The sequence below is a fragment of the Humulus lupulus genome, chromosome 3 (assembly GCF_963169125.1).
Source record: "Humulus lupulus chromosome 3, drHumLupu1.1, whole genome shotgun sequence".
NCBI classification, from domain to species: domain Eukaryota; kingdom Viridiplantae; phylum Streptophyta; class Magnoliopsida; order Rosales; family Cannabaceae; genus Humulus; species Humulus lupulus.
Genome location: NC_084795.1, coordinates 244,086,118 through 244,109,080, shown reverse-complemented (window position 1 = coordinate 244,109,080; position 22,963 = coordinate 244,086,118). Strand labels below are relative to the sequence as shown.

The 22,963-nt window shown below is 38.5% G+C and overlaps 1 protein-coding gene across 1 annotated transcript; it reads right to left on the bottom strand.

Annotated features, from left to right (window-relative positions):
* Positions 1-12,000: 12,000 nt before the first annotated feature.
* On the bottom strand, positions 12,001-15,837 carry LOC133825513 (uncharacterized). Its single transcript, XM_062258443.1, has 6 exons — positions 15,451-15,837; positions 15,060-15,294; positions 14,872-14,970; positions 13,304-14,754; positions 12,121-12,171; positions 12,001-12,024 (listed from the first exon to the last, which is right to left on the bottom strand). Exons 1-6 carry the CDS (start codon positions 15,835-15,837, stop codon positions 12,001-12,003), a joined length of 2,247 nt encoding a protein of 748 aa, XP_062114427.1.
* Positions 15,838-22,963: the final 7,126 nt, after the last annotated feature.

The following is a 22,963-nucleotide window of genomic DNA, read 5'->3' as shown; positions in this document are numbered from 1 at the left end:
TTAAATGTGTTTATGAGAATTATATTATAATATGATGTTAAATGCGTGCATGTGAGTCCGCATTTGTTTACAGGGGTATTTAGGTAATTTGGCCGTTGAGGGTATAATTGAATATTTGTTTGCGTGCTAATGATATATTGTGAGACCACATTATAATGTGGATTGGCTCGAGTATTTCGACATGAGACGATCTTTAAACGTGATTTAACGGTTTGGTCATACCAGGTTTGAGATCGGGGCTCGGGGTGAGTCTCGGGGTGACATTTATGGTTATAGCGTTACCGGGGATTTTAGGGTAACGGGTTATGAGTTGTTGATGTTTGAGGATATCAAGATTAGCGGGGATTGGGAAGCGTTAATTATAATTAACGGGTTTAGCGAAAAGTACCAATTTTGCCCTTGTAATGGTTTTAGAGGCTTAAGATGACACAAGGGTATTTTGGTCTTTTTGGGAGGATATATGAGACTTAAGTGGCTGTAGAAGGTGGTGGAATAAACAGAACAAAGACAGGGGTTTGCTTCCTCCCTTCCCGTACATCACCTTCTTCACTTCTCCTTTGAGGGTTTTGAGTTCTTGGTGGAGTTTCAACCAAAGGAAATTGAAAGGCTGGGTTGGAGCATTTGTGTTAGTTTGTGTGGGAGGTTTAAAGCTAGTTTCAAGGTGAGTTTTGGTCATATAACACAGCTGGTACTCTGTTTTCATTTTAGCTTTTAATTCATGGATTTTGATGTGGGAAGTGAGAATCAAAGGGGGTTTTGGTGTTAGTTTGATTGGGGTTTGATGTGAGTGAGCTAAGGGGGTTTTTTGGGGGTTTAATTGTGTGTTAGGAAGAGGTTTTATGAGGGTTTGAAGGACTGGTTTGAGAGGGAATCGCACAGGGGAAAAATCTGGTTCGTGCGTGACTTTGTTGCTGAACTGGGCTGGGCGCCGCGGCGCAGCAGGGGTGCGCCGCGGCGCAGCAGGGGTGCGCCGCGGCCCTTGGCGTCTGGCAGGTGGGGAGCCTCCCTGTTTGGGGGTGCGCTGCGGCGCAGTAGAGGGGGGTCGCGGCCCTTAAGGCCAATTTTGCTAAAATGTGGTTTTTAGCTTGGGGATTCAAACCATAGGCCTCAGGGTTGGACCTAGTACCCGGTTGGGTAGTATTTGTTTTCTCGGGGGGCTGGGATTTGGTTTGGAAACCCTCGGTTATCATTTTTATTGATAAATTCTATAATTTGGTTATGACCAGGTGACCGTCAAGGATTTTAAAGGTTGATCGTTCTCAGGGGTCGTTCATATAATAATTCTCACTCGAACCAGAGGTAAGAAAATAGTGTATGAATACAGTTGCACCCTGTATAGGTATATGACATGCATGGTTTGATATTGAGGCATGTTGGTTGATTTATGTGGACATGGATTGCATGTTAAATGCTAGTGAATGCTGATTACCTGTTTGAGACACTGACTAGTCAGGGATCGACTCTAAAGTCGATGATCACGCATTGAATGGCTCTATGGCATTAGTGCGGGACCGACCCTAAGGTCGAAGAACTTATAAGCGCTTGCCTGGTCTACGACCAGATGTCTATAGCCAAGGTATATGACCCCGGTGACCGTTTGTCACGTGGCTAAGGGACGTTGTCCATAGTTTCGACTCTAGAGTCGTGAGGAAGGTTATGTTGGTGACCAATCACCATGCACCTGTCCTGAACAAGCTTATGAAAGAAATTACCTATCAGTTAAGCCCTGGTGACCCTATCGTCACATGGCTAGAGGGAGCGATGCTCATTACTGTGACTTTTTGCTATTGTCACCTATTTGTTGGACTGATAGTCCTGAATGGTTATTATGATCGTTGTTGATATTATATCATGCTTTACTGTGTTTTCTTGCTGGGCCTTGGCTCATGGGTGCTATGTGGTGCAGGTAAAGGGAAGGAAAAACTTGGCCAGCCTTGCGTGGAGAGCTTGGGCGATGTGATGTACATCAGGGCCGCTTGACTGCCACGGTCAAGGAGTTCTCAGAGGGACTAAGGGTTTACCCTACTTTTGCCGCTTAGGCCGGCGGGGATTGTAAATTTGAAACTGTAGCGACTCTTTTGTATTATGGACGTCTTGTAAACATTTAAAAGGCTCATGAGCAGTTTATTTACTTAATGAAATGTACCCTTTCCTTTTTATTGGTTTTTCACCTTAACCTGTTAATGGTACCTAGATCACGTTTTTAACCAAAGGACTCGGGTAGCGAGTCAAATTTCCGGTTCACTGTTCACCGTAATTGTTCTGGGGTAACTAGAGCGTTACATCAGCCATGCATAACGTGTTTAATGTTTCAGCTCTTTGGAGGTATGTATCTGATGTGAATCATATTTTGAGCTATGAAGATTTGGAGCTTGAGGCAGATCTCTCCTTTGAGGAGCAACTAGTCCAGATACTTTACAGAAAGGACAAGGTCCTCAGGAATAAGACGATACCTTTGGTTAAGGTATTGTGGAGGAACAGCAAGGTCGAAGAAGCGACTTGGGAGCTAGAGTCAGATATGCAGAGTCAGTATCCTAAGTTGTTCAGGTAAATTTCGAGGACGGAATTTCTGTAAGGAGGGGATAGTTGTAATGCTCCGAAATCCCTAATGCAGTTTAATGGCTGGATTAGTAGGCCGGGAGGGTCATAATTGTTTTATTATGCCATTAAATGATTATATGCATGTTTATGTGAATTATATTATGATATGATGTTAAATGCATGCATGTAGGTCCACATTTCATTACAGGGGTGTTTTGGTAATTTGGCCCGTTGAGGGCGTAATTGTATATTTTTATGCATGTCGGTGACCTATTGTTGAGGCCACATTATAATGTGGATTTGTTCGAGTGATTTGGCATGAGACGATCTTGAGTGAAAATTAGCGGTTTAGTCATAACGGGAATAAGTTCGGGGCTCAGGGTGAGTCTCGGGGTGATTTTAATGATTAGAGCATTGTTGGGAATTAAACGGTAACGAGATATGAATTATTGCTATTTGAGAATATCAAGAATAGCGGGAATTGGAGGGTGTTAATTATGATTAACGAAATAGGTGGAAAAGCTCAATTTTTCCCTTGGGAGTCTTTAGAAACCTTTATTTGACCTAGGGGTATTTTAGTCTTTTCACCCCTAGGATTGATTTAAGCCGTGAAGGCTGTGGAAGTTTGAAGAAAAACAGAGCATCAATTACACTTCTCCCGTACCTATTTTCTCTCCTTTTCTTCTTGGATTTTTGAGCTTAATTTGAGGAACCAAGCTTGGGAAGTGAATCTTGAGGGCTTGGGAGTGTGTTCCACTATTGAAGAGCATCATAATCTGAACTTGAGGTAAGATTATAGCCATTAAATCTCTGGTTTGCTCTATTTTTTCTTTGGATTTCAGTTAAGATTTCTAGGTTGGTTGATTGGCATTGCTTGGAGTTTTTTCCTAGGGTTCTTGGGGTTGTGATGCCTAGGACATGTGGGGATGGTTTTTGAATTCATTTGGCACTTATTTTGATGTTTGGAAGCATTTGAATCAAGTTGGAAATGGAGGAGTCGAAGGGAGAATATTCAGGGGCAAATCAGGCTGGGTGTAGCGCTATAGCACCCACAAGGGGGCGCTACAGCGCTACCCAGGGTTGGCCTTTGGCGTTTTTGGTTTTGAGTAGAGCGTTGGGGCGCTAGTGAGTAGCGCTGGGGTGCTACTCTGTTCATTCATAGTCCTATTGGCTTGAGGTTTCTATCCTTAAGGCCCGGGATCGACTCTACTCACCGTGTGGGTACATTTCGAGGTCCCGAGAGTGGGGTTTAGGTCAAGACCCTATTATTGTTGATTTTCATTAATTCAGGTTATAATTGGTTATGATTAGGTAACCGCTAAGGAATCAAAAGGTCGATCGTTCTCAGGGGTCGTTCTTGTTCTATTTCTCGCTCGAACCAGAGGTAAGAAAACGACACCTTGTGTATATGACATGTGTGGTTGTTGCTGAGGCACGTTGGTTATTAATTGTGGACATTGATTGCATATTAAATGGTTAGCAAATCTCGCTTACTTGTGTATGGCACTGACTATTTAGAATCAACATTGGTCGCATATTACTGACCTGGGAGTCAGGAACGGCATAAGCGTCATGAACACAGAGCTGATAAAAGATTAGATCTAATCGTTATCAGCGTTGAATGACTCTAGGAGTATTAATGCTGGACCGACCCTAAGGTCGATGAAAATTATAAGTGCTTGACTAGTCTAAGACTAGTTACTCAGAGCCAGGCCCTAAGGCCTAGGTGATTGTTTGTCGCATGGTTAGGGAGCAGAATCCCATGGTTGTGACTCTATGGTCATGCTGTAGGTTATGTTGGTGACTAGTTCATCAAACACCTATCTTGTTAAGCTAGTGAAAGGATCACTTATTTATAAAGCTCAGGTGACCCTATCGTCATATGGCTAATGGGAACGTAACCCACCTTAGTGACTTTTACAACTATCACTCCTCTATTTTAGACTGAAAGTCCTGAATGATTATTACGATCATTGTTGATATTATATTCATGCAATATTGTGTTTTCTTGCTTGGCTTAGGCTCATGGGTGCTATGTGGTGTAGGTAAAGGGAAAGAAAAGCTCACCCAGCTTTGAGTGGAGAGCTTAGGTGGTGATGTGTACATATGCGACCGCTTAACCACCACGGCCAAGGAGTTCTCAGAGGAACTAGGGGGTTTAACCTATTTTTTGCCGCTTAGGTCGGCGGGTTGTAAATTTAAACTGTAATGACCATTTTGAGTTGTGAATAACTTGTAAATATTTTGATGGGCCCATGATCAGTTTTATGTTTTAAATAAAATATATCATTTCCTTTTGACTGGTTTTCCACCTTAACCTATTAATAAACCTTAGAAGCACGATTTTAACCAAAGAACTGGGTTAGCAAGTTAAATTCACGGTTCAACGTTCACCGTAACGGTCCTGGGGTAACCAAGGCGTTACATATTAATTCCCCTTAACTTCATTAGGTCATTGAACGCGTCAAGATGGTACTTTGGATGCGTATTTCCCTCGCAAGGGATCCTGTGAGGCTCTTTGAAGTTTGCTAGGAACCGAACAACTTGGATTTCTCTAATGAAGGGTAATTCATAATCAAACTCATCGTCGACAGCATGCCCCCAGACACGGTGATTATCTTGCTCCATAGGATCCTCATCTCGGTATCTAAGTCTTGTCTCCTTTTGTTGAAGGAGTCTCTCAAGTTGGATGGGTTGGCCTTTCCTTTCTTTTTGTCTTCTTGGGGAGCCACAGGAGGTGTGGTCCTCTCATTCGTCCTTTTCCTATTGAGTTCTTCCCTCAAGTCTGCGCGTTGACGGACCCAGATCTTGCCAGCCAAAGTTCGGCACCTGTAGTGGCCTTGAGGGCGGAAACTTTGAAATAGGAAAACTTATTCATTTCTAAACATTTTTGAGTGTTTCAAAAGCTCAATTTTATGTACTCAATCTCAACAACATCACAGTACAATTTAGTTTTACAAATTCAATATACAGTGGCTACTTGACCCCTTGGAAGTCACAGCTCAAAACATGTTTTGTTTTAGGGTTTCCTACAAAACCCTTGGGGCTTTTGGTTCCTATTTTCAAAAATCAATACACAAGCATCATAAAAATTATAAAACAACTACCATAACCTTATTAAATCACCTATAAGAAACTTTAAGCATTAAATATACAAAATAATGCTTAAAACTAAAAACCCTACAACAAAAATCATCAAAAGTAAACTTTATACCTCTTTGGTGTTCTTGCTTAAGGTTTGGACCATCCTATTAGCTTTGGCTCCTTCAAAATCTTTCAAAAACCCTAACCAACTTCCCCCAACAACATAGTTAATTAGCTATTTGAAACTCTATGATTAAAACTTTACAAAAGTCTAGATTAATGAAACTTTACCTTAGGGAAAACCCTTCCTAGACCAAGACTTAGCTTCCAAGTTTCCTTGGTATTCTTGGGGTTGAAAATGGAGAGAACACTTGCGAGAGTCTTCAAAATCAGATGAGAGTGAATGAGGGAGGGAGAGTGGTCGGATTTGGGGGGTTAGAATGGCTCACACAACTCTTCAAAATATCCCAAAACTACTTGAGTGTTTCACTACCCACTTGCCCACTTGACATTATCCCTAATTCTTAATAAAATGGGATTTAAAATTAAATAATTGTTTTGGTTCATACCCTTTTTAACATCCCACATGGCTGGCCATAGAGCTGTAAATACGGGCTGGGCTTTCTAGCACGACACGAAACTGGCACGAGCCCGGGAGGCACGAGCACGACACAACACGAAAAAGTATGGGCCTGGGCCAGGCACGACACGAATTGAAAATTGGCATGACACGGCACGACACGACACGACATGGGCCTGAGCACGGCACAACACGACAAGCCCGAAGGCATGACACGAAAGCACAAACAAACTAGCCAGAAAGCACAACAAGATAAAAATCCCGATATTTTGACATTAATAATCATAATAAATTTTTATTTGTCAATTATTAATAAATTAAAATGATAATAGAAGTCTTATTTTTCTCAATGTATATATTTTTATAATTATATTAATTTATTTTAAGATTTGTGAGTTGATTTTTTTAGCATTTATTAGTAGGTATTAAAATTCTAATAATTATCTTTGATATAATTTTGTTTAAAATATTGTTAAAAAGTATATAAAAATATCTAAAATTATAATTTAAACAAAGAAATATATTTAGTTTGGTGGTAAGTCCATTAGTGGTTAAAGAGGAGGTGGAGGGTTCAATTCTCCATCCTCACATTTTTTGGCAATAATAAAGTGGGCCTAAAAGTGGGCCCAAATTTGGGTCCGAATATGGAAAGTGGACCGGCCCGACACGGCACGACATGGGCCGGGCCCATGGGCCGTGCTGGGCCTACTCTTTCAAAAATGGGTCGGCCCGGCCCGGCACGAATTGAATATGGGCCGAGCCCGACCCGACCCAAATTTATCAGAGGCACGAAAATGTGGGTCGGGCCGGACCGGCCCACATTTACAGCTCAGGCTGGCCACCTATCCTAAAATACCCATTTATAATATATATATATATTTAATGGTGAACAATTATTTCATAAGAAGAAAAAATCAATTTGACTTTCTACACCTTTTTCACTCTTATTAAGTTTTAATCACCAAACTTAACTTTAATTAATTAAATTAAATGTCTCTCACATTTAATTTAATTAATCACACAATAAAATTTAACCTAAGGTCTATTCATGGAATAAAATTCCCTATTTCGGTAAAATTAGGCATTTAACATAAAATGCCCTAAAATTTCTATTTTCTCTTAGGTTTATTATTTTTGACCAAACTTTAACTTTTATGAATGTATTTTATGCCCAAAATATATTTTCCATAGCTTTTCATTTTATTTTCCGAGATTTTTACCCGATCAGGGTTTTTGTGTCGGTCCAGGACCGAAAGTCTAATCTTTACTTTTAAACCACAAAATTTTTAATTTGGCTAGCAATAACTCATGGAATAATTTCCAAACAAATATAATATTATTTAAAATAATATTCTTAACTCGGGGAAAAATATCCTGACCCGAGTCGTTTAAAGGTACCCGAAAACGCAGGACGTTACATGATTATCCAAATATCCTCCACCCCAATAAGATTGCAAGATCTTTAACGTTTTACCTAATTTGATTTTAAAGCCATATTAATGAATTCGTTGAATTTTTTAACAAATTCTTAGAATTCCTAAGCTTTAGGTACTTACATGAGTCTCTAGAGAAATCATCAATGAAGGTGACGAAATACTCATAACCATCCCTCGCTTGAACATTCATTTGTCCCCAGACATCTAAATATACTAGCCCTAGTGGTTCTTTGACCCTTTCTCCTATAACAGAGAGTGGATGCTTTGTCATTTTTCCCTAGAGACTAGATTCACAAACAGGTAGGTCACCCTAGGTGAGTTCCCTCAAAGGCCCAGCCTTGTTAGTCTTTGAATCTTATCATAGCAAATATGACCTAAGCGAAGATGCAAATGTATATCATTTTAAACGTTATTATTTAGTACATAGGGTTTGTTTGGTTGCAATAGGTATAGCCCATTTTCCAAACATTCACTCCATAATTCACATCCATTTACAGAAATATGATTTTATTACTTGTGAAAGTAACTACAAATTGTTGTTGATATAATAAGGAAAACTGAAATTAAAATTTCCACTGAAAATCACAATAAAATAAACATTGTCTTAAAACAATTTATTTATTTCCAAAATTCATTCAAGCTTATCATTTTGCCTTCTCTAATACGAGCAACCATTGTCGGATTCCAAGCTTTAGTATTTCATCCTTCATGGTTTTTCCATTACTAAAAAGTTGTAAAAAGAAAGTACATGCATTTTTAGTAGATCCTGATTCAACAATTTAAAACCAAAAAATTGTCCTCTAAAATCACATGCATCCAAGATAAATATTTCATTATCTTGGTTTCCATATGCCTTGAGTACCGGGAAATCTTGTCTCAATTCCCAGTTTCCTTGTAGTTGGAAACACCCCGTTTAGTGTACTTATAATCAGACCTTGCTCCAAGATGCTTTGCAGCATTTGGTGCCTTGTTAGTAGAATTCTTGTTCTTTTTGTTTGAATTTCTTCCTCATTTTCTCTTCGAAGAAGAAGCTTAAGGCAGCTTCTCCTTGAGCTTGTTTAGTAGTATTAGCCTTATTTCCTTTGCTTGAACCACCATCAACAATCCTCTTTGAAGGATTTGGTGATCGTTGAATAGGAAAAATAGTAATATCATTTATGATGTTGTCCATAATCAACACCATGTTGATGTTGGACAAACATTTTGTGAGGTTCTCACCATAGACTAACCTTTTAGATATTAGAGAGAGTATGACGTGGGAAGCTTAGAGCTACGATTATCAACTAAGTAGACATCAACGCATTGCTTGACAAACATTTATTTATTAATTTTTTAGAAATAGCATAACATACAAAATATTTTCAGATAAGCAATATACTAAAACACTTATCTTCTATTTCTTAGGTACTTTAACTAGCCATGAACCCATGTGTCCAGGTAGGCGAGAGTCACAAATATTCACTTAGTTAAATAGAGAAACATCTCAATTAATAAAACGCATAGACTTTTATTAACTACCTATCTATCCGATCAAAGTAACATCATAATTAAATCAATTAATTGAGACAATCTAGATGATTTACTCAAAGGTGATGCGGGGACCATGGATCCATGAAATCAAGCTCCAATAAGTTACCCTGAATTTATTTTTGAATAATTTCACTACCTTATTAGTTCCTCGTGACTCCAATATAGACTCGGAATTGAACTCTTGAATTCATAGAAAGTATTTTCCAAACCATAAGTATGTTATCCATTGTTATAACAATTACAGTCAGTCAATCCTCTATCGATGACTTACTAATGAGTTGGGTGCAAATTACTGTTTTACTCCTCATCAATATTTAATCCTTAACTCTCACTAAGTTCCTTATAAATGATATTTTCATGAACTTAATCATAGGAATGGGATGTCAATCATTTAACCTTTTGAGTAAAGTAATTAAGGAGATCATATTTTCACTTCTCATATAGAAGTTATAGATTTCATATCTATGAATAATACTTCCACTCAATTACACTATTAAATCTCCAAGACATATGTATGGGATAGATCGTAGGGTAAGCTAGTAACGAACTAGTCAAAATATTTAAATAATATAATTAGCATAATATTATCACTCTGAATTAAGATCGACTTAACCTATGGTCAACGTTGCGACATTGATTTGATTCGATAACAAAGATACTTATTTACCGATCAATAATCAATATCGGTCCTAGTCCAATGTAACCAAATACATCTGATCTTATCTACTTTGTCAATGCCTTGGACAAGACATCACACCCAAAATGTGTAAGTAGATCATATCGTAGATTGCCTAATCAGTGAAAATCCAATGCATTGATCTAATCATAGGACTCGTTCTTTTGAACATATAATTACAACTATAATCCACTATGACCTAGTCACTATAATTGTAATTGTCCACATGTTCAGGATTTTATAAATTTTTGTATTACTTCAATAATCATGTAATAACATAAGCAAGCAACACCGTTGTCAAACTAAATTATTTCAACTACTTTTATTGACAATATAAAATTGCGTTACATGTCCGACTTGGTTTTATAAGGGCATAAAACCCAACACTTTCTTGTCTCATATTTAACTCCTTTTGGGTAAGGAAGTATTTCAAGCTCTTATGGTTTGTATAAATCTCACATTTCTCCCCATAGAGGTAACGTCACCATATCTTAAGTGCGAACACTACTGCTGCCGATTCCAAGTCATGTGTTGGATAGTGCTGGTCATACTCCTTCAGCTGTCTAGATGCATATGAAATCACCTTCTCTTCTTGCATCAATGCACAACTGAATCCTTGTTTCGACGCATCACAATACACCACAAATTTTTCATTGTTTTTTGGAAACTTAGTACAGGTGCCATGATGAGCTTATCTTTCAACTCTTGAAAACTTTGTTCGCATTCCTTAGTCCAAAAAAAACTTCATGTTCTTCCTAGTCAACTCTGCCAATGGCGTGGCAATCCTTGAAAACCATTCTACAAATTTCTTGTAATACCCTACCAACCTAAGAAAACTTTTCACCTCTGATGCATTCTTTGGTTGTGGCTAGTCTATTACTGCCTCAATCTTTACTGGATTGACCTTTATACCATCCATGCTATCAATGTTCCCTAAGAATGCCACCTGAGTTAGAAAAAATTCACACTTCTTGAATTTAGTGTACAACTTGTGCTCTCTTAACCTTTGCGGTGTCAACTGTAGGTGTTCTTCATGTTCCTCTTCAGTTCACGAATAGATTAGAATGTCATCTATGAACACTATCACGAACTTATTCAAATAGTCATTGAATACCATGTTCATGAGATCCATAAATGATGTAGGGGCATTGGTATGTCCAAAAGACATTACCAAAAAATCATAATGCATGTACCTCGTATGGAATGTTGTTTTTAGGATAACCTCCTCCTTAACCCTTAATTGATGGTATCCCTGTAATGACCCGACTTAAAACCCATTAATTTACTAAATACTTCATATTTAAGTAAATTAATGTTTACACAAATCTCTTTAAGAAAAACAAAAGTTTATTGAAATAAACATGAATTAACACCTTTTACAAAACATGCAACTTGAGATCTCGATATTTAAAATAAATCATGTTTTACATGCATGATGTAAGTAGAAATACACGTTTAAGACACAACATAAACCAAAGGTTAAAAACCTTTATAACAATAATACATAAGTAGCAACCCCTTGATGCCCCAGGTAAACTAATCACGACATGCACACATCTAACCGATCCGACTCCAACTAATCGCCTCATCAACTACGCTTATACCTTTACTTGCAACACAAAGTACCCATGAGCTAATGCCCAGCAAGAAGAGCTATATAAGACACAATCCCCAAGCCTAACTATATGAGATATAAAACATAGACATAAACTAACTCATATAATCATAACCTAAAACTTATAATACTGCTAACTTATAACCTTGCCTAAATTTTAAAGTTCAACAATAATTCATATCGTAACATATCATTCTTGTAGCATAAATTTACAAACCATAGCATAACATAACATACAACAATCATAGCATATCACTAAACATTCATAACACGTATTACCAGTGTCGCTTCGGCCGTAAAATAGTGCTAATTTGGTCAGTTGTGCAACCGAGCACGAATTAATGTAAGCATGCATTTTCATAACATAAGCATTCAATTTGTCGTAATGTGATCATGCATTGCAAACATACAGCATATTCACACATAATACAGTCACACCTAACGTGCATAACCTAGAACATACCTCATAGCACAACCCATGACATAATTCCTAATGTAACTCATAATATAATTCACATCATAGTTCATAACATAATTCTTAGCAAAGTTCACAACATAATTCCTGACATAATTCAAAATATAATTCATAGCATACAAAGTTTACCATACATAAGTATGTCGAGTGTACACCCTGCGTGCATGTGTCCACTCTACTTACCTTAGGTCCAACAGCGACGCAATCACCTCCCTTCAAGTGACTTGCCAAGTCCTAAATCCAAAACATACAACATATATCATTTAGAGACTCATAACTTAAGACAAAGGTCATGAACTAAACCTTACCCTTCCTAAGACCCAATCAACCTTATATTGTCCTTAGGGAAGTCCTAAAAATGTCCCCAAGAAGTTAGGGAGAAAGTCCCCAATGAACCCTATATGAAACAGCTTCAAAATGACCTAAAAACAACCAAAAAAGACCCTAACACAATCAAGTGTAGCAGCCCTATCATTTAGAGCCGTGACTTTAATTCAAAAACCTGACGCCGACTAAACTTCGAAAAGACATATCTCCCTCAATATAAATCTAATTTTAACAATTCTTTTTCGGTTTTTCTCTTCTTGAATCCCTTTATATCATCATATAATTTTTAGAAATAAATAAAATACCTAAAATTCATGAGTAGCCCCTAAATCCATAACCCTTGTAAATCTCATGATTAAAACTTCTTTTTTGCCAAGCTATGAACATATATCACAAAGTTAGACAGTATATCATCTGTAATCCATCCCTAACATGTTTCTAACCATTATATATTAACCACGTAGTCTCTAACATGCATATAAAACCAATCATTCCAACCTATTATGCTTTCTAATCAATTCCACCATTAACAGAACTCAAAGCTTCAAGAACTATCAAAGAAACTTTAAAAGTTTGAGAAGTTCTTAACAAGATCATGTGCAGCAACCTAATCCTTGAAAATTTCCTCCCAAAGCATCATAATTGAACCCTCACACGAGTTCCTAGTGATCCATATGCATAAGATGAGATCATCATCCTTCTTCTTCCTTAGATCTTGAACCCTAGTCTAGAGAGAAAGTGAGAGAGAGTTATCTTCTTTGATCATGTGTTGAGCAGCCACCAAATTCAAATTGTGAGTCTAACCCTAACCTTAATCTCTCACTTTCTATTTATAAGGACTCATTATCGCCAAATTACCATCCTACCCTTGATCTAAGCCATTCTAACAATTTCTGTAAACCCTTTTTAGTAATTCTCCACTAATTATCAATTTTCATAATCCATAATTAACTTATTCCCCATAAGTTATATCTATTCTGTTATGGCCCCTATTTCAACAATTGTTGACAATAAAGCCCTAGCACTTCGGCTTCCCCACCATCCAATCAACCCAATCATTGAGATGAACTGGCCAGATCTCACAGCCCAACCACGCAGCAACTTTACTCCTCAGCAGCTGGGAAAACTTACACTGAAAGAAGAGATGTTCGTGACTCTCTTGTTGCAATTCACAGATAGGACATAGAACAGATGGAAGACAAATCTGACATTTTAATAAGTTGTCTCTAGTCAGCAGATGCCTCAAAGTGGATTGCCAAAGAATAAAGCGATGTTTAGGCACAGAAAGGTTACACCAGATCACAGAAGCATAATGCACTTTATCCCTGTGAAGAAGCAGGTCATACAAATTGCTGACTTTCAGCTTGTTATTCTGAACAGCTCTTCCTATCATCTCTCTATTAATAAAAGCCTTCAAGTTTATGAGCTTTCGCCAGTACCAACTGACATCAGACTGAAGCTGATAATCCCAAACACTCTGCCCTTTAAGATAGATAGCATCAACCCACTTCACCCACAGGATATCCTGTTTAGAGGAAACCACCGACAAATATTTAGCTAAAAGGACCATATTCCATTTGGCCCCTTCTTTAAACCCGAGACCCCCAAGTTGCTTCGGAAGGCAAACCTGATCCCAGCCTGTAAAGTGCATTTTACTCCTGTTTTCATTACCTTTGCTGGCACCCCAAAGGAAATTCCTACACAAATGATCAATCTCAGAGATTACACTCTTTGGGAGAAAAAAAATGCTCATCCAAAAAGCTCTTAACCCCATTAAAACAGACTGAATAAGCTGAGTTTTTCCAGCAAAAGATAAGTGTCGATTTGACCAATGATGTGACTTCAGCTGGATTTTCTCTATAATAACAGCACAATCTCCTGCTTTCCACTTCGTAGGTCTCAAAGGAACCCCTAAATATTTGAGAGGAAACTCGCCTTTTGAGAACCGAATATCCTTCATAATTTCCTTGGTTTCAGCCGCATTCATACCCCCAAAATAAACTCTAGATTTCTCCACATTAGCTGTCAAACCAGAAACGCTGCTAAAGGATTTGAAACACTCTGAAATAATCTTAATAGACCTATCCGTGCCTTTGCAAAACAGCACCAAATCATCCGCGAAGCACAGACTCACCAAATTAAGCTTCTTACATCTAGGATGAAACCGAAACTCCTTATGTTGAGATGCTTGGATGAGAAGTCTAGTAAAATATTCCATCACAAGAACAAATAATAAAGGAGACATCGGGTCCCCTTGCTTCAAACCCTTCCTACCAGTAAAACAACCTTGAACTCTCCCATTGATCAAGATAGAGTAATCTGAGTCCTTTAAACAGATCTTAATCCAATTAATAAACTGAGCCGGTATACAAAATGCAGCAAGAATATCTTCAAGACAATTCCAATCTATGGAATCATAGGCCTTACTCAAATCCACTTTCATCACACACCTAGGAGAGATATTCTTCCTCTTATACCCTTTAAGAATATCTTGAAAAATAAGGATATTATGAGCTCAAAGTCTATCCTTAACAAAAGCTCCTTGATTTTGGTGAATTAACCAAGGAAGGACCGCATTCAATCTACTACAAATCAGCTTGGAAATACATTTATACAGAGTATTACAACAAGCAATAGGCCTGTACTCCACCGCCTTAGTCGGGTGCTCCACTTTAGGAATCAGTGACAACATAGCATTATTAAAACCTTGAGGAAGTTTACCCAACTGAAAAAAACTCAGAATAGCATCTGAAATTTCATCACCAATCTCATTCCACAAAGATTTAAAAAAAAACCCGCACCATAACCATCTGGACCCGGACTCTTAATTGAACCAATGCTAAACATAGCACTCTTAACATCCTTCTTAGTAAATGGTCTTATTAAATCCAGCTGTTGCTCTAAAGAAAGAATATTACCATGTCTAAAACACTCCCTGTGAATGGCCCCCGAAGCTGTACTCTGACTTCCCAACACACTTCGAAAATGACTTAAGAAATGATCCACAACTGCCTCATAATTATCAATAATCTGACCAGTTTCAGAAACAAAAGAAGTGATACGGTTTATCTCCTTACGCCTTTTCAAATAAGCATGAAAAAAAGTTGTATTATCATCCCCCAATCTAAGCCAATTAACTTTACTCCTCTGTCTTAGATAGCTGTCATAAAGCCGAGAAGTCTAAACCAGGTTATTTAAGGCCTGCTGTTCTTCAACTTGGAACACAGCCGAATGAAGATCCTGTTGAAGCTGAATCTGAGCCAAATTATAAGCATCTTTAGCAACCTGAAACTTATGGTCAATATCACCAATCGCAAACTTATTAAAATGTCGCAACACAGGCCTTAATCTCCTTAGTTTAACCATGATTCTGTTAAGCCCTTGAGCTTCTACTGGTTTGGTCCAACTCTGCAAAACAGTAGCTTTAAAACCATCATGATCAGCCCACATGTTAAAATATCGAAACGGCTTAGTACCAGAATCCACCTCAGTTACTCTCTTAACAATACAGAAACAATGATCAGAACAAATATCCCAATTAACTACAGCTACTGAATCAGGAAACAAATCCATCCAATCTTCATTCTTAAAAATGCGATCTAACTTGGAATAAATTCGAGCCCCTCCAGATTGATACAATTGCAGCAAAAATTGTTAGCTGCTGGGTTTGCTGCTTCAGTTTATCTCATTTGGTGGAATAGAAACAATTGCATTTTTAACCTTTGTTCTGTTTCTGTTAATGTAGTGTTTGCATTATTGCAAAATTGTCTGAAAGCTAGACTTGAGAATTTGCATGGATTTAAGTTGAAGAGGAAAGATGTAGCTTTCTTAGAGAAAGTTAATTTTTTGTAATCCTCAGCTTGAGGGGCTCTTATTGAGCTTGTGTTTGTATTTGCTTTGTGGTTCAATATAATTTTCTTTTCATCAAAAAAAAAAAAAAAAGCCCCTAGCACTTGAGAGAAACTATGATTCGTCACTTTAACACATATTCGAAACACTTTCAGTATTTTCCATTGTAAAATATCTTACACTGATATAATATCACATATACATATTCATATAATCACATAATACATAATTTCACAAAATTACAAAAATCTCATCAAGAGTATTAAATTACTGAATAGCCATCACAAGAAAAAAAAATACTAATATACCCATGAAATGAAAAGATGGATATTACAATCCATATCTCAAGTATACTGTTGAGAACACCGACTTTCCTTGAAGTTGATAAAAAATATCGTCTATCCTTGGCAAAGGGTACTTTTTCTTGATCGTAACCTTATTAAGCTCCATATAATCAATGCACATTTACATTGATCCATCATTCTTTATTACATACAACATCATTGCTCCCCACGGTGAGTAACTTGACCTAATGAACCCTAGGTCAAGTAGTTCTTGCAGCTGAACTTTCAACTCCTTCAATTCTGCTGCCGCCATTCTATAGGGTGCTTTTGAGATTGGTGCTGTGTTTGGTGCTAGTTTGATCATAAACCCGATCTCTCGATGTGGTGGAAATCCTGGTAAATCCTCCGGAAAGACATCTAAGTAATCCCGTACTATTCTTGTGTCTTCTAGTCTCTGTGTTCCAGTTTCAGCCATGTTGACCACACTAGCCAAGAATCTTATACATCCATGTGTAGCATCTTTCCAGCTTGTAATGCTGAAATGATTGGAATCAGTAGTCCCATCGCTATCGTCATGAATGTGAAAGGCCCATCCCCGTCGGGCTTAAGCACCACCATTTTCTTCTTTCAATCTCTGGTAGCGCTATACGTAGTCAACCAATCCATTCTGAGAATAACATCAAAATCAGACATACTAAGCTCAATCAAGTCTACATACAACCCCCTACCATCTATCCTCAAAGGCAAAGCTTTAATCAACTTCCTAGATATTACCACCTCCTCGGCTGGTAACATGGTCCTAAATCCCTTAGTATGCATATCATAAGGTATATTAAATCTATCCACTATTATCTTAGCAACAAACGAATGAGTGGCACCAGAATCAATTAAAATATGACAATCAATTTCAGCAATAGAGATCTGACCTGAGACCACGGAAGTACTTTCTTCTGCCTGTGACTTGGTAAGAGCGAAAAGTCGTGTTGGAACCAAATTGTCATCCTTTTTAGGTAGTTCCTTAGCACCATCTTGTTGACTCTTCTGTGGACATTTCCTCTTTATGTGCCCTTCCTTGCCATAACCGTAGCATGCATTTGCCCGACATTCCCCTGGGTGATGTTTCATACATTTTTCGCATTCCGGATACCGAACCCATTCCTTATTCCCAACGTGGATGGTTCCCTTATTAACCTTAGACCTCTTATCCTGACTAGATCACCCCACACTGTCATTTCCCTAGCTTTTTTTTTTATCACTAGAGTTGTTATTGTGGGAGGCATTTCTATTTGCCTCTCTCTTAGCAGGACCTTATTTCCAAATCTTGTTTTCCGTTCTCTCTGCAGTGAGAGCCCTTTCCAAAACCTGAGCATATGTATTGTTACCCCAGATTGACACAATCTCCATGTCTATAACTATCATGGGTTTCAAGCCACGAATAAAATGGTCTACTCTTGCTATGTTAGTTGGCACCAGGTTTGTCAAGCTTCAATGCATACTCAGTCACCGTCATATTCCCCTGGCTCAAAGTGGCAAACTCATCCACCTTTGAAGCCCGTAATGAAACTTATAGTACTTGTCATTGAGTGCTTGCTAAAGTTCTACCCAGGTCATTACAGTAATATCCCTTGCTTGTGAGATCGCTTGTGTAACGCCCTGCTTAGCCAATGTTGTTACACTTTTTATTTTAAATAGTGCTTAACTCGCTAAACGAGCCTTTAGGCCATAAAAGTGCATCTAAGCGTGATCACTGGTCATAAACGTGCATCTAAGTGTGATCACTGGTCCATGGTTAAAATTTTCGGTTAAAAGGAATGTATATTTTATTAAAAATGTTAAACTGTAAATGGGATCCTATAATAACATTTACAAAGTTTTTTACGGTTCCAAAAATTGTCATTACAACTAAAAAGTTACAATCTGCCAACCTAAGCGGAAAAAATAGGGTTTAACCCTAGTTCCTCTGAGAAACCTTAGTCGTGGTGGTCAAGCGACCACATATGTATACGTTGCCACCTAAGCTCTTCAAATCGTGGCTGGGTAATCTTTTCTTTTCCTATACCCGCACCACATAGCACCCGTGAGCCAAGGCCCAGCAAGAAAACTTAATACTGCATGCATACAAGTATAAGTAAATGATTATAGAATCATTCTAGGGCCCACAACCCTAATCAGATAACCATAGAGTCAACCTGGGGCCCTTTGCCCTAAATAGATGACCATGGAGTCAACCTGGGGCCCGTTGCCCTAGCCATGTGACCATAAAGTCACCTTGGGCCTTTTGCTCTAGCTTTAAGTAACTAGCCATAGAACTAGTCAAGCGCTTTAGTTTTCTAAGACCATTGGGTCGGATGAGAATGTAACGCTGTCTTGATTAGACCTAATCATGTCAACCAGCACCCAACGCGCTATTGCCGCTCTTGACCCATAAGTCAATGCTTTACTACCAGCGCTCAGCACTATTGTCATCCTTGACTGAAAAGTCAATGCTTTTCTCAAGTAAGTAATGCAAACAAGCATTCATTATACAAAAAATATCCATATATAGAGCACCTAACATGCTTCATCAATAATCATGCACATTTACAGGGACCAGTGACCTATCATGTATATCACATAATGGGTGCTACTTTCTTACCTCAAGTCAGAGCGTAAAATAACTTAAGAACGACCCTTGAACACGATCCTGACCTTGAGCCCTTAGCAGTAACCTAGTCATAACCAAATATAAAATCCCATCAATAATGAGAAAATAAAGTCTTCCAGACCAAATCCTAGCCTCCGGGACCTCGAATTCTACCAAATTGGGTAGTGGATTCTATTTCAAGCCTTAAGGTTGAAATCCCGTCATTAAAACCTAAGCTGGCTAAAAAGAACCAAGCAGGCCACGTCCTACCCCCAAGGGTTGCGACACGCCTCCCAGATAGAAAGCCCCCCTGTCTGGCTACCAAGGGCGGGCCGCGACTTGCCCTTGAGGGTCGCGGCGCGCCATCAAGACAGAGCTCTTCCTAGGCATTGGGGTTCGCACACGCCGCAACGCCTAAGAACACGGCCGGCGCGTCCTGACCATGCGAACCCAGTACCCCTGTTTTTCCTTCAACCCAAACTCAACCAAAAACACTTCCAAACAATCCCAAAGTCAAAACTGAAACCCAGTACAACATTATCACCAAACCAGCGATAAAACACAAGCTTTAACACACTCGAAACACTACCGAAACCCAATTCCGTAACCAAGATTTCAAGCTTAAGAACAACCAATCTATAAGGGAAACCAACCAAAAACAGAATTTGTAAACCTCACCTCAGCTATGAATTGAATCCCTCTAGCAGCTGCAATTCAATTTTAAACCTCAAGCTCTAGAACTCTAAGCTTGAATCCTTAACCTTAGCCTCAAAACCAAATTGAGTGAGAGAGAGATGGAGAGAATGATCACGAGGAAGAGAGAAAGAGCTAGAGTGTTCTGTTTCTTCAGCCAAGGGAAAGGTGGCTAAGCCACCAGATTTTTCTTTAAATGACTAAAGTGCCCCTAGGGCCAATCCTCTCTCTTAATGCCTCTTAAGGGCAGCTTGGTCTTTTACCCTTGTTCCCATTAATAATAATTAACGTCTCACAATTCCCATCACTCCCAATGTCCTCAAATAGTTACCAAATAATTTCCCATTACCCTCTAAATCCCAGTAATGTACTAAGTACCAAATTACCCCTAGGCTCACCCCGAGCCCTGTATTTGACCTTGTTATGACTAAACCGCTAACTTGCTTCCTAGGATCGCCTTATGCCAAGTAACTCAAATATATCCACATAATAATGTGGTCTCACCCATATATCACATATATGCACATAAGTATACAAATATGCCCCCAACGAGCCAAAATTAAAAAAATGCCCTTCTTATAAGAAACGGCCCCGCATGCATGCAAATGCAGCCATATAATAATATAACGCACACAATCATGCATATAATCACATAATAACACATTAAACCAATTATTTCCCTCTTGGTCCCCTAATCCAGGCACTAAGCCATATTGGGGAATTTAGGACGTTACAGCTTCCCACCAGATCCTTGTGTCATCTTTCAACATGTGAGTTGCACAAGATACCCTATCATTCCCTTCAACACGCATGAAATCCAAAATGGTTCCCATCATTCCCATCCATTATTATGCCTTCAATGGATCAATACTTCCTTCGAACACTGGGGGGTGTTTCTTCCTGAATCTTTCATATATTGGCTCCAAATGATTGCTAGCTTCAGGAATGGTTGCAATTGGCAATAAAGGTTGTTGAATGTCTATAATCACTGGCACTAGTTGTGCTTATTGTTGCCTCAGGTGCCTTAGTTCTCTTAACTCTTCTGCCTGCCTTCTCATGTCTTCTTGCATGGCAATAAACCATGCTTCCAATCTCTAGTAGGAAGTTTAAGTATCTGCTTTACACCTATTTCCCCCATCAGCCAGTAGAGGTTTACCATCGTTGTTAGCTCGCGTATTAGGCCTTACAGCAGGTGGATTGTCGAGGTTGCGGTTAACCCCAGCGTTCCTTCATATTGATCTCCTAGGATGCATGATATCAGTTCATTCCTATAACCAATAATGTATCTTAGTGCAAATTTCCATATCAGGAACCATAATATGTTTTCAATCATTAAACAACAAACTCCATTTATTCATGAAACCAAAATATCTTATTACATCCATTATCCATAACATTCAAAACCAAAACAAAGACAATCAGACAAAAACCAATTTGCATGTCGTGAAACGTCTACAATCACATTCTATGCATAGGAAAAGAACTTTTGATCTTGTCTAACAACTCCATATAAATTCCTTGATCAAATGGTTTGGTAGCCAACTCGAACCCTCGTTGTCTTGTGTATGCCATAAGTGTGTGTTTATACTTAGTGCCTTCCAAAGTCCTTTCTTATACTTGCTTCCATATTGCTTGAAGATCTTCCTGCATCCTTCTTGAATAAATCGTATCTTTGAATACTTCATACTTCTTCTTACATTATGGATACTTCATACTTACCTCTTTGTAAGAACCCCAAACCAAAAGGTACCAATTCATAATAAAAATGGTGACTAAAATCACCAAAATTTCCATTTCTGGGCAACCAACACGGTTGTGCCCACAGAGGGTTCTGGCGTTCTAGGCTGGTAGTGCGATCGCGCTAGTCATCAGTTTCAGAAATTGCATATGCGATTTAAACCCATATTTCGACCTAAATCAAAGTTTCGACCCCAAATCACCCAATTAATCAACCTAGCATGTTTCTAACCCTTGAAACCCAGATATAATCATTCCTAAACATCTAATAAACATCCATAATCAAAAACATAATTAAATCCCTATTTTCAACATCAAAAACCTAAATCTATCATCAGACTTAAACAGTAAAGTTGGAAGAACTTACAAATCAATATCTCAGCCACCAATCTTCCAATCCTTGCTCTGTTTTATGATCCTTGGTCTGCCAAACGACTAAATCTACGTCCCCCATTAGATTCTTAAGCCTCAAAGTTCCAGATCAAGAACGAGAGAAGTGTTCTTGGCCTGTTACTCTATCGTGTATCATTTGAGAAGTGTCTGACTATTGTGAAAACCTAGCCCTAATTATGATAACAATCAATAATACACAATTACCATCTTATCCCTCATCTAAGCTTCCTTATGAAACCACTTAAGCCTTTTTTTTTTGTAATTCCTCCTTAAGCTAATAGTTTTGACTTTCCTTAATTACACTTTCTACCATAAAGCTCATATTTCTAATTAGACCCCCATAACTCAACTACTATCACATTTTGGCCCTTAATACTTGACGAAACACAAGTGTGGATAGATTGACATAATCAATTCATAAATCGTACATAAAATCATCCATATCATAGCTTATATCATTTAGCACATAAAAATATACAAATTACCATAATACCCTGGCCCAAGCCAAATTACTGAAATTCCCTCTTACTAACGGAAGTGGATATTACATTAGAAGTCCAAGGACCAGACTGTGAGGCATATCAATCAAGTTGATAAACTGGCTAGGCAATTACACACCCAGCGACTGGCAGCTAAGTGTGTGGAAAGTGCTCGAGCGATTTAAGCAGCCCGTGAATCTCGCCTTGAGTAGGAGATAGAGGAAGAGATTGATGTAGGAGCTGGGGCCTCTACCTCAAATCAAGGTAAGACCCCTCTTTCTCTCTATTTCACACTAAGTCGGTTGAGGAGAGTGTAAGTCTAGGTCACGTGTGGGTGTTTCTCACTATTCTCCGTTGTGGCTTCACCGGTGATCATCGATGGACTTGGAAGGAGTGTCAAGACTACCATGACGTAAATTCCTTCTGGGGGCATTGTGCCCCTTGACTATGTAACTTCCTTCTGCACTTCTTGGTTTTGCCAGTACGAGACTAAACACAACTCAAGAATTGGGTCGGTTGATGAGCACATTTGCTCATCCAATACTTAATCCGAAGGAGCCAAACACCATTGGGGCATTTTGAGAAGCCCACACATTCTCTTCTAATTCTTTGACAATTTATTTGCTTTGGTATTGTCTTTT

Coding starts and splice junctions, on each gene's coding strand:
- LOC133825513 (XM_062258443.1), bottom strand. CDS start 15,837: ATGGATTTGTTTCCTGATTCAGTAGCTGTAGTTAATTGGGATATTTGT. Junction 15,295..15,450: donor AGCAGGCCTTAAATAACCTG/GTTTAGACTTCT, acceptor GAAACTGGTCAG/ATTATTGATAATTATGAGGC. Junction 14,971..15,059: donor TCCAGATGGTTATGGTGCGG/GTTTTTTTTTAA, acceptor AACTTCCTCAAG/GTTTTAATAATGCTATGTTG.